Source organism: Bos indicus x Bos taurus, chromosome 10 (assembly GCF_003369695.1).
Source record: "Bos indicus x Bos taurus breed Angus x Brahman F1 hybrid chromosome 10, Bos_hybrid_MaternalHap_v2.0, whole genome shotgun sequence".
Classification (NCBI taxonomy): Eukaryota; Metazoa; Chordata; class Mammalia; order Artiodactyla; family Bovidae; genus Bos; species Bos indicus x Bos taurus.
Window position 1 is genome coordinate 14155222 of NC_040085.1, and position 14899 is coordinate 14170120.

Genomic DNA, 14899 nt, shown 5'->3' on the forward strand with positions numbered 1-14899 from the left:
TAGGCCTGGCCCGTCTGGTCCTGATCGCATCCTCAGCACCTGTTCCACGCTGGCCTGCACAATCTCTATCTTCCCCACTGCTGGGACTGCACAAGCACAGTAGGTGCTGCTAGGTTGCTCGTCAGGCCCCCCACAAGAGGAGCAGAGACCCCTCCTGACAGGTGGGTTGTGAATCTGTCTTAATTAAAATGTGCAGGAGAGAGGTCCCCAAGGAGTGGTGTCCTTACCCCCCTGCTCTGAACAAGGGGCAGCGAATCAAGGTACCGTGGGGGACAGTGAAGCAGTGACCCAGGGATAGCTTCCAGTCGATGGAAGTGGCTTCTCTGCCCACTCCAGTCAGGGCTCCCCACCTGGAAACTACTGGAATCTGGGTGGGGGCTGCACTGACCACAGTGCATGTCCTGTACCCTGGCATTTACCAACTGCTTTCACATCCCCCATCTTGTCAAAGCCCCGTAGCCCCCGATGAGGTAGGTGAGGACTATCAGACCTATTTTATAGATGAGGCAGATAAGGTCAGAGAGGCAAATGGATTTGCTCAAGGTCACACTGCTGCTAGATGACAGAGCCGGGTATCACCTACATGCTGATGGTGGGGAGGGTGGCACAGGCTCTGTGACTTTGGGCCAGTTACTTAACCTCTCTGAACCTCAGTCTTCTCATGTGAAAAATGGGGATAGTGATAGTTCTACCTTGTCAGATTACTGTGAAGATTAAATGAAATAATGCTGTAAAATGACCTCAGCATAGTCGTGGCCTGGGGGCCTACTCCATAAATGTGAGCAATGATTGTGATTATTATCCCAAGGGTACTCAGATGCTGTCCCTGTGTAGGCTACACCCCAGGTAAAGCCCTGTTACCTCCAGGCTCCCACCTTGTCTCTGTTGGTGTCGCACAAGACCTGCTAAGCTGGGCTCAGGGTCCAGATGTGGAGAAGCAGGGACAGAGGAGGGCTGCAGGACTTCTCTCCAAGCTGCCTGCCTGGGGAAGGGGGCCAGGAGTCTGTCTCTGGCTCTGGTTCACAGCCCCACGGCAGTGGCTGCCCGCTTTCTCACGTGGACCTCAGGTCTGCTCAGGTCCAAGCAGGGACTGGCTGAGGCTCTCCTTGAGTCTTTCATCTCTAAAGGTCAAGGCTGCGCATGGGAGCTGAAAGGATTGGGAGTGGTCCAGGTTCTCAAAACAGACCTCTGCCCAGCCCAGCCTGGCCCTCCAGGGTCTGCAGGTTTCTGAGCATGGAGGCCCAATCATGCTAGTGTCTTTTTCCTTCCCTGTGTGCTGGGCAACCCTGAGATGGGAGAGGGGGCGGGATTGGATGCACTCAGGTAAGGGAAGGAGAAGCAAAAGTCAACCTCGGGGTAAAAGGCATAAAAGGCACGGGCGTGTGACTGACCGGGCCCAGCCGGAGTGACACCACCCCCAGACCCTCGGTCCTGCAGTCTCTTCCGAATCACTGACCATGAGCCCTGGCCTCGGACCTGCAGCTTGGGAGCTCTTCTCTTGCTCACGAATCCCCTTCAGGGCAAGGCCCAGACTGTTAGCCAGCCTCCACCACTGTGCTCTGCAGGGGTGGGGGTGGGGGTCCCAGGTCAGACTTCCCCTTCCTCATTTCTACACATTTGGATGCCCCCTTCAGGGGTCCTGCCGTGAGAAGGAAGGGAGGATGGTTCTGGCCACGCTTCCTGGGAACTAAGAGGTAAGCAGGCATCTTGTGTCCAAGATGAGCTTTGTGAAAGCCTTGGGGCCTGTGGGCTGGATCCTTAGCATTTTAAAATTTTATTATGACTGCATTTGTTTAAATATATATATATATTTATAGCTCTATGTGCCCACCGCCCCCCAGCCCCTCCCCAGCCCTAGTTTTTCCCCTTGGCTTTCTGTCTGGTGGCCGTGTAGGGCAGCACCGTCTGCGTGCTCTTGTCCGACACCGTTTGGGTACTGCTATTCCGTGTGACCCTGCGGGTCTGCTCAGGGACCGAGGTGGGGCCTGAGCGGCGTCCAGTCAGAGGAGAGCGCCTGGGCTTGTAGGGAGCCGGGGAGGGCTTGAGGGGGCCAGCAGGGGCCTCTGTGTGGGCAGGCTCCGGGGACAGGCCCCCCTCCTCCTCTGCGGCCTCCTCCTCGCCGTCCCCCTCCTCGTCGTCACAGCACAGAGCGTGGTAGAGCACTTTGTCGCTGAACCGCACCCTTTCCCGCGTCCCCGGGGTCCGCTGGGGCAGCTGGCCCTTCACAGGGCCGGCGCTGAAGGCCTCCTCACTGGAGGAGTCCGGGGTCTCCACCCGGGGCCCGTTGGGGACGGGCAGGCCACCGTTCATGAGCCGGTAGTCTGGGCCGGCCCCCGGCCGGGTCGACTCGGGGCCGTCCACGGAGTCTGAGGGCGTGGAGATGTCCAGGAAGGAGCAGAACTCCCAGCTGTCCGAGAGGATGTCGGCCGTCATAAAGTCCAGGTGGCCAAGGTCAAAGGGGCCGCCCACGCCTGCCTTGTCGCTGCTGGAGGTGCTGCTCACAGTGGCTGTGGTCCAGTCATCTGGCTCCAGTTCAAAGTCGAAGTCCGAGGTTAGTTTATCGATTTGGCTCACCACCTGGCCGGGCAAGGGGAGAGGAGTGAGCGGCCAGCATCACCAAGGTGCGAGTGTGCCCTGTCCCAGCCTTGGCTAATGACCCTACAGGACACAGGTGGACTTGAGTTCACAGGTTTGCTCGCCCTGTTGAGGGCCAAAGCTGGACCAAGGTTAACACAGCTGGTTCGGGCCATCCGCCTTTTTCCACTCCTCAGTGCCTCTGGGAGAGGGAGGGTGCCTTCCAGCCCTGCACCCCATCCATTCACACACATCCCCTCCTGCCCCAAAGCCAGCTGCTGTTCTGGGGGGCAGCCCTAGTTCTCAGAGTTGGATCTTCCTTTGATTGGGGACCATTTGAAACAGGGCTGAGAGATTCCAGCAAGTCCATTCAGTGGCAGGATGAGCAGCCCACCCACCCTCGGAGAGGAAATTAAATGTGAAAACCGCAAGAAGGCTGCCCAGGCTTTCTGAAACATCCTGGACTGGCCTCTGCAGCAGGTCAGAAACTGGCCCCATGGGTCTCCATCACCCCACCCCTACATAGATAGCCCCAGAGCCTCCTCTCTCCTCCCTTTCCCCACTGCTTGATGAGTGGAGATCAATCCTGGCTTGTGGGGGAAGGAATAAAGCAAGCATTATTTGGTAAGCAATAAGAAAATCATCCATCCTGGGCCCAGAGCTGCTTGTTAAATGCACTCGGGCTGCAGAGGTCAGTGCACCCCCCAGGTCCTGCCCCGTACAGGTAGCCCTGCCTCAGGATGGCCCCTCGCCGAGGCCAGGTCAGCACAGACACCGGTGATGAAGACAGTGAGGGGGGAAGGGAGACCAGGCAGAGACACAGGGAGAGGACAGAGCAAGGGGAGGAGAGGAGATGCAGGCCGGAATCCAAGCCAGCAAAACAACAACAAAAGCAAAGCCAAAGGACCAGAGACCCGGGGACAAAGACAGACACAACGAGTCATCAGGCCCCGGAGGCAGCTCCCAGCCCTCTCAGAGCTCTCTCCCTGGGGTCGGAGTGGTCAGTCAGTTCATTAACTAAAAAAGTCCCTAATTCAACAAACCTTTACTGAAGACAAATGCTGTCCAGGGATGTGCTAGGAGTTCGGCAAGGAGCAGGGTTGGTGAGTGCTCCAAAGTACAAGAGAAAAGCCAGGGGGAAGATGGCCAGCCAGGAGCCCGGCTCAGTGGGGTGTCCGCTCAGTGGGGTGTCCGCCTCGTCAGGAGTCAGGGGCTCTGACGCCAGAGACCTGCTCAGTCATTTTCCCTCTCTAGGTCTCAGTTTCTCAATCTGTGAACGGGGAGTTGGGTGGCTTATCTATCTCCAAGTTTCCTTCCATCTGTAAGGTTCTAGGACTCTGTGCTTAGAGGACTTGAGACACTCTTTGGGGGAGTCAGTGCCTAGGGATGCCCACTTTCCACAGCCCCAGACTAGGGGTGGAAGGAACTCTTGGCAGAGGCCTGTGGAAAAGCTGGGGGCAAAAAGACACCCAAGTTCCTGATTTGGACATCAAATGCTCTATGTGTCTTTGAGTAACTCACATAACCTCTCTGGACTTCAGCTTCAGTCACACCAAGGGGGTATGAGAATCCCGGCCCTGCCAACCTCATTAGAACTTCCTGGGGAGCAGTGAGAAGCCACTGCTCCCAATGCCCTAGGGCTCTCTGGGGGCACTGGTGATAAAAGTGACATGATCTCCCAGCTCTGAGCACCTACTACGTGTCAGGCTTTCCACCCACGAGATCATCATGGCCTGGATGTATAGATGACGGGCCCAAGAGACCAGTCACTGGAGACCTGAGATTCCTACCCCCACCAGCCCTGCAACACTGCACACGGCTGAAGTGCTGCCATGATTTCTGGGCCTGGACAGCCAATGCGTATAAACTCCATCCTCCAGTCTGGTCACCCCTTCTTATGCCCTCCACTGCCCAGAATGACTCCTGTACCTCAGAGAAGCTAGCATCCCCCTGAAACCTTTGTGTAAACCAAGCCCCATCTGAGAGCTAGTGGGAGCCCTGGCCTTGAGTAGGGGCTCTCAAACCCAAAGGTAAGGGCTCTCAAACCCAAATGCACAGAAGTAGGGGATGTATATATACACATAACTGGTTCATTTTGTCATACAGCAGAAAATGACACAACCTTGTAAGGCAATTATACTCTAATGAAAACAGACAAAAAACCCAGACGTGCATCAGCCAACTCCCAGTGTTCTATTCAGGAGGTCCTGGTGGGGCTCGAGAGGTGCATATCTGACAAGCTTCGAGATGGTTCTCCTGCTGCTGTTGGTTCAGGAACAGACTTGGAGGACTACTGGTGTGGTGGACTGGACTTCCCAGGTGGCACAGTGGTAAAGAACCCGCCTACCAATGCAGGAGTGGCAGGAGATGGCAGGTTCGATCCCTGGGTTAGGGAGATCCCCTGGAGTAGGAAATGGCAACTCACGCTAGCATTCTAGCCTGGAGAATCCCATGGACAGAGGAGCCTGGTGGGCTACAGTCCATGGGCTCCCAAAGAGTCAGATACAACTGAACATGCATGCAATAGGCCTAGCAGACTGGGGATTTAAGCTGGTGAAAAATAGCAGCCCAGGCACTGCCACCCTCAGGAAAGGCCCTGTGCCTCTGGGACAGCCACACCCTCTAATTAGATTCCCCTGATCAAGCACTGCTGCTGAGAGTCTGCTGCTACCTGAGGTTGCGAGGATGACGGTAGGAATCTGGAGTCAAATGACTCGGCTGTGAGCTCACAGGGTTGGCCGAGGCCAAGCCGGGCCCCGAAGCTGGGTTCCTAATCCCCTGTGAGGAAGATGCAGGGTCCACAGAGCAAGAGCCCTAGAACCCTCAGATCAGGACCGTCTCCATGCCCAAGAAGCCCTTGCCAGCCCCCTGCTCAGGAGGCCTTCAGGTTGGGGCCCTTCCCCTTCTCTTTCAGAATGCCCTTCTCTGCTTCCATTCTGGGAGAGTGGAGGGAAAGAAGGGAAGGAGGGCTGGGCTCAGGTCCCAAGCCTGCCTCATCTTGGCTAAGAGGTTTGAGCGGCAAGTGATTTCCCTCTCCATATCCCATTTCCTCCCCTGTAAAACAGGATGACACGCCTCTATTCACCAGATATTAGAGATGCAATAGATAGGAATGTGCTTTAAACTGCAGAGTCTGCACAGACACTTAAGAACCTGGGCTCTGAAGCCAGACGCAGGGTCCAACCTCACCACTTACAGGCTGGGTGACCTTAGCTCAGTTACTCAGCTTCTCTGGGCCTAAATGTCTTCATCCAAGGAGAATTCTAGTAGTACCTACTTGATAAGGCTCTGGTAAGGAGTTAATGACTTGATGCACAGAGAGTGCAAAGAACAACATAGACCCCCAATATCCACTGTGCACCTGTGGGTGCTAACATACGGCCAGGCCCCTGGCATCTGGTCCGAGAGCAAACTCGAGTCAGCTCTTTACCAAAGGAATGCCACTGTAACAGGGACACTTCCAGTGCCTGTGGCAGAATAATGGGATATTATTAGACCTTTCAAACTGCAGCACACGGGTGGCCCCTATGTTCCCTCAAGTAAAGCTGTCTACAGACAGTATAGGAGAAGAGATACTACAGGTCAAATAGCTGAGCCTCACAGGCAAATCTTGGTCTGCTCCACGGTGAGACATGTCACACTCACCAGATGAATGACATCAGTGAGGGTCGGAAGGGAGCGACACGCCGTGGGGACCCAGATGGTCTGCAGGGGGCCCGGGTCAGTCCACAACCCCTGCTGCCCATCCCCGGGGCCTCATTTCACGGGGCCAGTGTGGAAGGCAGGAATGGGGGCAGGTCCCAGGCTAACCGCCTCTCTGCTTTGGCTGTCTTGAAATCTATGATTTCTCTCTGAGATTTAATAATCATTTTGCCTACATGTAATGTGGGATTGTCTTGGAGTGCAGGGAAATAATTATATACACAGAAGGAAAGAAAGGGGAAGAGAGAGAATGGAAAGAGAAATAGAAATCACAGAACCACAGACCCTTGAAGCCAAGAGGGCCTGGAGCCACCACTGAGACCACCTTTCTCATTGTGCTTGCTGATGAGAAACTGAGACCCAGAGACCAGGAGTCAAGCTGAGACTGGAGGTGGATGGGAGTTCAGAACAGGAATCACCTGCTCTATGGAGGGCAAGAGTAAACACTAGATAGGAAGGGCAGGGTTAAGGGCTGTGACAAAACCTGCTGGGTCCTAAACCCTGTCCCTAAGGGTGTCCACAACCCATGTTCTGATCATGGCCTCAGCTACCCCCCTGAACATGGCACCCATCCAGTCTCCCCACTGACAGCGACCTCCAGTCCAGCTCCCTTTCCATCCACAGACCTTCCTAGTCAGCCACCAGGACTACATCACTCATCTGCTTCCAGCTCTTCCTGGCTCCCCAAACTCCTGAACCTCCCAAACACAATCCAACACCAAATCTGATCACAGGTCCTGTTTTCTCCAGCAAGCAGCCTCCAACCCTGCCAGGCCCACCAGCCCGACTCACTCCACAGAACTCACTTGTGCCTCTGTGCCTCACCTGGCATGTCTCCTTTCTTTCCTACTCATTCCCTCTCACTTCCATAAGGAAGTCTTCCCTGATCCCCAGTTGAAGACAGGTTCCCTGTGAAAGGATCTCAAAGCACCCCGCACCTCTCCTGATTTTCCAATAGTTCTTGCTGCTACCATTTTATGTGTACATGTGACTGATGTCTGTGACCTCACTAGACAGGAAGCCCCATGAGAGGCAGGACTAGATCTGTCTTGCCCACCACTGCAGCCCCAGTTTAGTACAGGGATTGGCACATTTTTTACAGACACAGCTTTTGACTAGTGCATGAGTTCAGAGAGAGGACTTAATAAAAACCACTTGGGGCTTCTTTTATGAGAAAAAGTTCCACAGTCTTAGACATCCCAACATTGCCTGCCCTAGCCCGCCTCCACCGCTGGTTGAGACCCCTCTCCATGGAAAGCATGAATGTGTTCCCTAAGGCCTCAGGTTGAGGACCCAGGGAGCCCTGGGACCCGTTTATCCCCTCACCGCTCACCTCTGGTCTCTTCAACTCTCTTGACAAGCTGCTACTCCTTCCTACCCTCCCAGGTCCCTGGGCAGCTGGTTATATAACTGGGGATTCTGCATTATTTATGATCACTGATTATTTTTTAATTCTTGATTATGTTACTTATTGTCTTCCTGGGGGGCTGTGGAGTTGGGGAAAAGGGGTGGGGAGCGAGTTGACCGTGATACATGATTCTCAACCTGCAATTTGGCCTAACTGGCTAAGGAGCTTTGTGAATCTGTCCGGAGGAGGAGAGCTCGAAGGGAAAAGGGAGGAAAGGAAGGTGAGAAAAAAAAAACAATAAGAAAAAATCCACACAATTCTTGCTGAGCTGCGGGTGATGGAACTGACCCACTTTGGCACAGCTCTGTGGTCCCCAGCCTCTCCTGCTCCAGCTGCCTCCTGGCTGGGCCACATTTATCTCATGCCTGCACAGCCCTTGGCTTCCCTGCCACCTCATATGCAGCGCCTTGCCCAGGGGACTGCACAATCACCGCCGGGCTTGTTCCCCTTCAACACTGGATGGGGGATCCTCCACCACCACCCCTGGCTGTGAAGGGTTTGTGCCCACCCCTCCATCCTCCTGAGGTGTTCGGGCCAAAGTGGGCAACTGTGCCCTTAAGCTACGTCCTACCCAAGAGTCAGTGATGATGTGAGAGACACTAGTGATCAACACAATAAGTACCCTTGAACCCCGATATGCTGGGTGACATCTTGGGGAGGGGAGAACTGAGGAGGAGGAGGAGGCCAGGGACCTCTTCAAGGTAAGCTCAGCACCCAGGAGGCCAAAGGCAAGGCCCTTACCCCTGGCCTTTGGGGTTCCCAGTTGGCAGGGATCAGGGAGAGCAGGGGCTTCCCTGGTGGCTCATCTGGTAAAGAATCCACCTGCAAAGCTGGAGACTTGGGTTTGATCCCTGGGTTGGGAAGATCCCCTGGAGGAGGGCATGGCAACCCACTCCAGTAGTCTGGCCTGGAGATCCCCATGGACAGAGGAGCTTTGTGGGGTACAGTCCATGAGGTCGCAGAGTTGGACACAACTGAGTGACTAAGCACAGCACAGGGAGAGAGAGCAGTGGGAAGGCAGACCCCCACCCAGAAATATAACCAGGAGATTCCTGGAGAGCAGGCGGGATTCTCCCTGAGAACAAAATCCATATTCCATACCGTGGCCTGCAAGGCTCTGTGTAACCTGACTCCCTGTTTGACCTACCTTTCTGCTTTTCTCCTCCTAGTTCACTCCACTTCAGCTGCACTGCCTTCCTTGCTAATCCTGAAAACACCAAGCCCATTTCTTCCCCAGGACCTTTGCACAGGCTGTTCCCACTGCCTGGAAAGCTCATCCCCTAGATACCACCCTCACTTCCTTTGGCTCTCAGTTCAACAGCCATCTTATGGGAAACACTCTTCCTATCCCCATCACTGTCACTCTCTATCCCCTTTCCCTTGCTGCACAAGGGTGGGACTGCCCACTGTTGGAGGTAATAAAGGTGCCAGCCAGGAGGTCAGGGTCCTGACTTTGACCTCTGATGATAGCTAAGAAGCAGATGCGATTCTAAAAGCCATACATGGAATAAGGAGCAGGCCAGTGCTTGAATATTTCATTAGTAATATCTAACAAATACGGAGTAAGTTTTGTGCCCATCGTTCTGCTAAGTACTTTATATGTAATACACATTTAATTCTCATCACAACCCTGAGGCTGAGGAGTGGGATGGGGAGTGTAAAATTCATTATCCTCATTTACATGGAAAATGGAAGCACAGCAAGGTAAAGTAACTCTCCCAAGTTTACACAGCTGGGTAGGGGGCAGAGTTGGATCTGAACCAGAGACATGTGGTTACAGAGCCATGATCTTGGCCCTGAGGCTGTGCTCTATCTCTAAAGTAAGATCCATAGAATTTTGAGGAGCTTAGAGAACCTGCTGGGACTGGCCTGGCACTCTGGAGTTTTGGGGAACCTAGGGGAGCTGAGGCTAATTAAAGATTGACCATCACATCTCTCTGCAGCACAATTTTAGCTTTCAAAGCATTTACATTCCTCACCTCACTCAGTCCATTAAACTACTCTTCCCATTCATGGGACAGAACTTGTTCCTCATCACCTGTGAGGCCAATGGGAGAGCTGCAGAAGGGTTTGGCAGGGTAGGGGAGGTATAGTACGGGAAACTCCAAACCCTTTAGGGAAATGAGTAGGTGTTGGCCCCCTTTCATGTGTGCATGCTAAGTCACTTCAATCATGTCTGACTCTTTGTGACCCTAGGGACCCGAGCCCCTAGGCTCCTCTGTCCTTGGGATTCTCCAGGCAAGAATACTGGAGTGGGTTGCCATGCCTTCCTCCAGGAGATCTTCCTGACCCAGGGATTGAACCCATGTCTCAATGTCTACCTGCATTGGCAGGTGGGTTCTTTATCACTAGTGCCATCTGGGAAGCACGTTGGCCCCCTTACCCCATGCCAAACCCCGATGAAGTGCTAAGATAACACTGAGATGCAAATGATCATCATCCCCATCTCAGAGATGAGCAAACTGAGGCTCAGGGGCCTGGGGAAGGAGGGCTTTAGTGTCCCTCATCTTTCGATGAACTTCAGGCTGTATGCTCAAGAAGGGGAGGAGAGTCTGCCATGAAGGGTGGTGTCCAGGGCTGGTGAAGAGAGCAGCAGAGAGAGGATGACAGAGGTTGATACAACTGAGCCCTTTCTCTCTGCTGGCCTTGCTCCTTAGTCCAGCATCTCCTGCTACTCTCAGCAGTCTTGCTTGTGAATCTTGTCTTCATATCTAAGTACTTTCCCCCTCTGACATGAGAACCCCATTGGTGAGCTCTGAGCTGGTACTGCCTGGGGAGTAGGGTGTGATAAGGTGAGGAAGCCAGTGTCTGCCACTGTCTTGACCTTGGGCCCACCCACACCCTCAAGGGAAAATGCCACACCGAGCTTCCAAGGAGAGGCTGACAGATCATGGGTTCCAGGGAGCAGGGGGACTGCAACACTTTACTCCAAACCTCACCCGAACCCAGTAACCCCATTCCTGACAAATCCCATCCTAGAGGAAGTCGGCTATGGCATCTCTTCCTCTGTCTGGGCCTCTCAGAGCCTCGCCTGCCTTCCACTTCCTCTGCTCATCACCCCATGTCCAGACCCTGCCTGGGGGATGGGGGAGCTCTGAGGCTTGGCCCCTCTCCCAGCTGGGTGCCATTGGCAGCGGGCAGGCAATGGCATACGGGGTAGACTCTGGTTGCCATAGCAACCTGCCAAAGTCTTGGGTGGAGGCACATGGCCTACAGGGTGTATGGGGGGTGGGGACTCATCTCTCCCCATCCTAGCTCAGGCCTCTGGGCTGCAAAGCCTGGGAATCTGGAGCTCTGTTGTTTGAGACATGGGAGCGGGTGAGTGTGTGTGCTGGTAAGGAACACATAAAAGATCCGCAAATGAACTGTCGCACTTCTAAGCTCCCTGCCTCATCCCTAAAGGGTACACCTCAGAGCATCACAGCATGAGCATAAGGTGTCCCCTCTAGAAGGCCCCTGTCAAAATGCAAAGACAATCATTAGTCCACCTGCTGAAGCCCCAGCATAGGCATCAGAAACTTGAGTTCTAGGCTTAGTTCTGCCACTGGTAGGCTATGTGACCTTACACAAGCCCCTGTCCCTCTCTGGCCTCAGTTTCTTCAACAGCAAACAAACAGGGCTAGTCTGGATGACCTGTGAGATGCCTTCAAACTGTGGATGGCTACGTAGCAGGGGAAGATGAAGGTAGGTGCCTGGAAGATGCTCAGTTGGGAGGAGGCTCTACGCATATCAAAGCTGCCTCCTGGCTTCGAGTCAATCCTGGCTCTTTCTCAGCAGGCTTGCTGGGGCATAGGTCCCATGCTCCTCCTGCCGAGGACAGAGACTTTGGATAGTTTCCATGACCCTGATGGGACCACAGAGCATCTGAAAGTTGGTGGGGGGGCAAGTCAAAGTGGGAACTGCAGTCCTCTGGACCACTGAGGTTGGGAGAGCAGGGATTGCTCAGGGGCACCTGGTCTTTGATCTCCAGACTTATTCCTCAAAGATGTTTGGCTTAGATTGTGGCCAGCCCAGTCCATGGGAAGAAGCACCACCACTTCTCTCTGTCTGCAGCAATAGCCATTCCTATCTCCTGAGAAAGGATGCTCCATTAGGCTGACCCCAGGTAGAGGGGTTGCCCTGCTCAACCTCTGCTTCTGTCCCAGCATCTCTACAATCCCCTCTGCTCTGAACACGACTCCCTTCAGACACCCTCTGCTCCTCGGTTCTCAGGCCAGGCTGAAATGCCACTTTGACAGTCGGGAGTGGGTCTGCCACCATCACCTCCTCTTCCAAACCCTCTGAGAACCCCCATCTTCCCCACACAGCTGGCTGGGGAGAGCTCAAGCCCATAACTCCAGTTCAGTCACTCTCCCTGCCATTTCTGCAGGGACCCTGGTTACAAGGAGTTGAAATTTGCCTAAAGCCCACCTGGCTGGTGTAATGGCACCCAGCGGGCAAATTCAGGCCAGCGGCTCAGAACGCTGGTCATGCATTTCGGGCTCGAACACAGCCCAGGGGGCAGGGCTGAGGACATGTGAATCTCATTACCCTGGCGATGTGGGAAGTGGTAATTAAACCAGCTCCGCTTAGAAAGGCAGAGAGGGATACACATACCAGGATCTCTCGGTGACTTTTCAGCCTTGGCGGAAAAAAAAAAACCAAACCATTTGGAACCATGGGACACGGATGCGTCCTTCAGAGGAGCTCCCTGCCCCTGGAAACATACACAGGAACGATGATATCCACTAGCAGCTCCTAGACCCGCTTCGGGGCACAGAAGGCAAAGCCGGCTTTCATTTTTCCAGGTTCAGGGTTCTAAGCATCTGTGTGATCTCCAGGGAATGCTCAGAGCTGGGACTTGAGTGGTAGGGACTATCTCAGTAAAGCCACCCACGCTCTCCCAGTGCCCTCTATAAGCCAGTCAGCGTCTGGGAGGCAGATGGTGGGGTCAAAGGTCAGCTGGGTCCCAGAAGACTGTCTTCTACTAAGAGGCTGTGGTGGGATTCCATCTTTTATTGGCCACCATGGCAGCTCTGAGCCATGGACCCACAACATGCTGCCTAAGCAGTCCCTGGATCAAGGAGGCCCCTCCAGCCGTGGGGTACAGTGACATCTTTAGCAAAGCAGATGTGGGGAAAGGAGAACAAGAAGGAAGTGCCAAGCAGAGTGACACAGGTGCATACAGCTTTGCTCGTGCACGTGTGCATGCACACACACACACACACACACACACACACATGTGAGTATGTTTTGGTGCCAGGCCCAGGATACCTGGCCTAAGGGCTGCCCAGCCCATCACTCACCTCCCTTAGCTCCTTGGCCACCTCCTTGAGCTCTCGCAGGATATCCTCCAGCTGCCCGATGACCATCTTCATGCGCTGTCGAATCCGCTCCCGCTCGCCACCACTGCTGGGGTCGTCACTGGGCTGCCCGAGGTCCGGGGTGCCCCGAATGTTCATCCTTCACCACGTGGCCGCAGGCCTGCCCATGCTCCCCCCAGCCAAGCACACGCTGCGTCTTCCTCCGCGGAGCCCCCCTCAGCCGGGCAGAGCTCCACATCTTAACGGCCCCCCAGCCCACCCTGGCCCTGGACGGCCCTCACCCAGCCCCAGCCCCCTGCCACCACCCCACTCCTCCACCTCTGGGTGGAGAATGGGACACCCAGAAGGAGACAGGCTGACTGAGGGGGTCAAGGTGAGGACACAGGAGGGCAGGGGGAGGGGCCGTGGGTCTCAGGAGTGGCTTCCAGGACTTGAAGTGCCTGTGGGTATGCTGAGCTGGACACAGAGGCAGGGGGATGACTCTGCAGGGACTAAGGGTAAAAGGTGCCCTTGGGATGGACAGAAGGCAGCAGTAATCCCCTCACAACTCCTAGGCAATTGCAAAGGCCGAGGTGTCAAGATGCAACAGACACCTGCAGAGGGATGGTGGCCAGGGCCTTCCAGATGTGAAGGGGGCTCCAGATGTGGGTGGCTCTGGGAAGGGAGCCGGCTTGGAGGAGGGCAGCCCCCTGCAGAGAGAGCGAGCCTGGCGTCAGCCTTCCCAGGCTGCAGCACCAGCCGGCAATGCAATGCCGCTGCCTCCCTCCTCACCCGAGCCTGCACCCTTCCTCGCTGAGGATTGGAGTTTTTTTGTTTGTTTGCTTGTTTTTTCCCTTTGTGGGGAGGGATGGTGGAGGCAGGTGCTCTAGCGCACAGCTCCTCCTCTAGAGGGGAAAGAGGGAGCCCCTGCTTTAAAAGCATAAGTCCTCAGCCTGCCATGGGGCACCCTGCCCTGGCTCCCGCCACCCCCACCCAGGCCTGGCCCCGCTGGTTCACTGGAGGGCCCCTCCAGTCTTCCTTGCTCTCTCCTAGTGCCCCGGGGGTGCTCTCGTTCCCAGCTGGACCTTCCCTTCCCCAGCCCCGCCTTCCGTCAGAACCCCCACTCCGCTCTCGGACTCACCAAGGGTGGGGGCACCGACCTTCCTTCCGAGCAGCGTCGGGGGCCAAGTCCCAAGACGAGGTTGGGGGCCCCCAAGGCTCCCTAGGGAGGGCTTCTCTCTCTGGACCCTTCGGCCCCTGGCCTCAAGGAGGTCCTCAGAGCCGCCACCGGAGACATCTGGGCGGTGGGAGGGGGCGGGGCCTCCACGCTCCAAGGAAGGGGGCCGGAAAAATCTCCGTCAACCCCCGCCGGGCTCCGGTGGGGGGGAATGAGCAAGGTTCCTGCGGGTCCGGGGCTCCGAGGCCACAGGTGACTCGGGCACAGGGCGACCGAGGCGACGCCGGGCCGGTCCCAGCGCGCGAGCCAAAGTCGGAGGGATCGGAGGGATCGGAGGGCGCCGGGATCCCCTCAGCCCACGCCCGGTATTCCCCGGGCTCGGCACCGTCCGGGATCCGCTCTGTCCAGTCCAGATCGGCCGGCTCCGGGTTCCACCGTGGTCTCTGCCCTGCCGAGAGTGAGCTGGCACCCGTGGGCGCCCGGGACACGCTCAGTCCGGACCCAGAACGACCGCGCTCCGGCACCTGCGGCGTCCGGAGCTGCCGCGAGGGTCCGCTCAGCCCAGCCCCGCGGTCCTCCCGGGGCGACAACGCTCTCGCGGCTCAGTCCAAGTCCACGGTCGGAACGGTCCGGAATCGCCGGGTCCCGGGGGGAGGGGCGATGTTGGCCGTGGGGACCCGGTCTCCTCCGGGCCGGGCCGAGAGTGCGCGGGGCAGGGAACCCGGCCGGGCTGGGTCTGGCGGCCCGGGCGCGGGC

At 56.0% G+C, this 14899-nt stretch overlaps 1 protein-coding gene across 2 annotated transcripts; it reads right to left on the minus strand.

Moving 5' to 3' along the window:
- Positions 1–1788: 1788 nt before the first annotated feature.
- INSYN1 (inhibitory synaptic factor 1) lies at positions 1789–14558 on the minus strand. Of its 2 annotated transcripts, none has more exons than XM_027553178.1 (3): positions 14108–14558; positions 12970–13676; positions 1789–2577 (listed from the first exon to the last, which is right to left on the minus strand). In XM_027553178.1, exons 2-3 carry the CDS (start codon positions 13123–13125, stop codon positions 1855–1857), a joined length of 879 nt encoding a protein of 292 aa, XP_027408979.1. In that variant the 5' UTR covers positions 13126–13676; positions 14108–14558; the 3' UTR covers positions 1789–1854. The 2 variants fall into 2 exon arrangements, with proteins under 2 accessions (XP_027408979.1, XP_027408980.1); XM_027553179.1 differs by having other exon boundaries at positions 1793–2577; positions 14127–14558.
- Between the last annotated feature and the right edge of the window lie 341 nt (positions 14559–14899).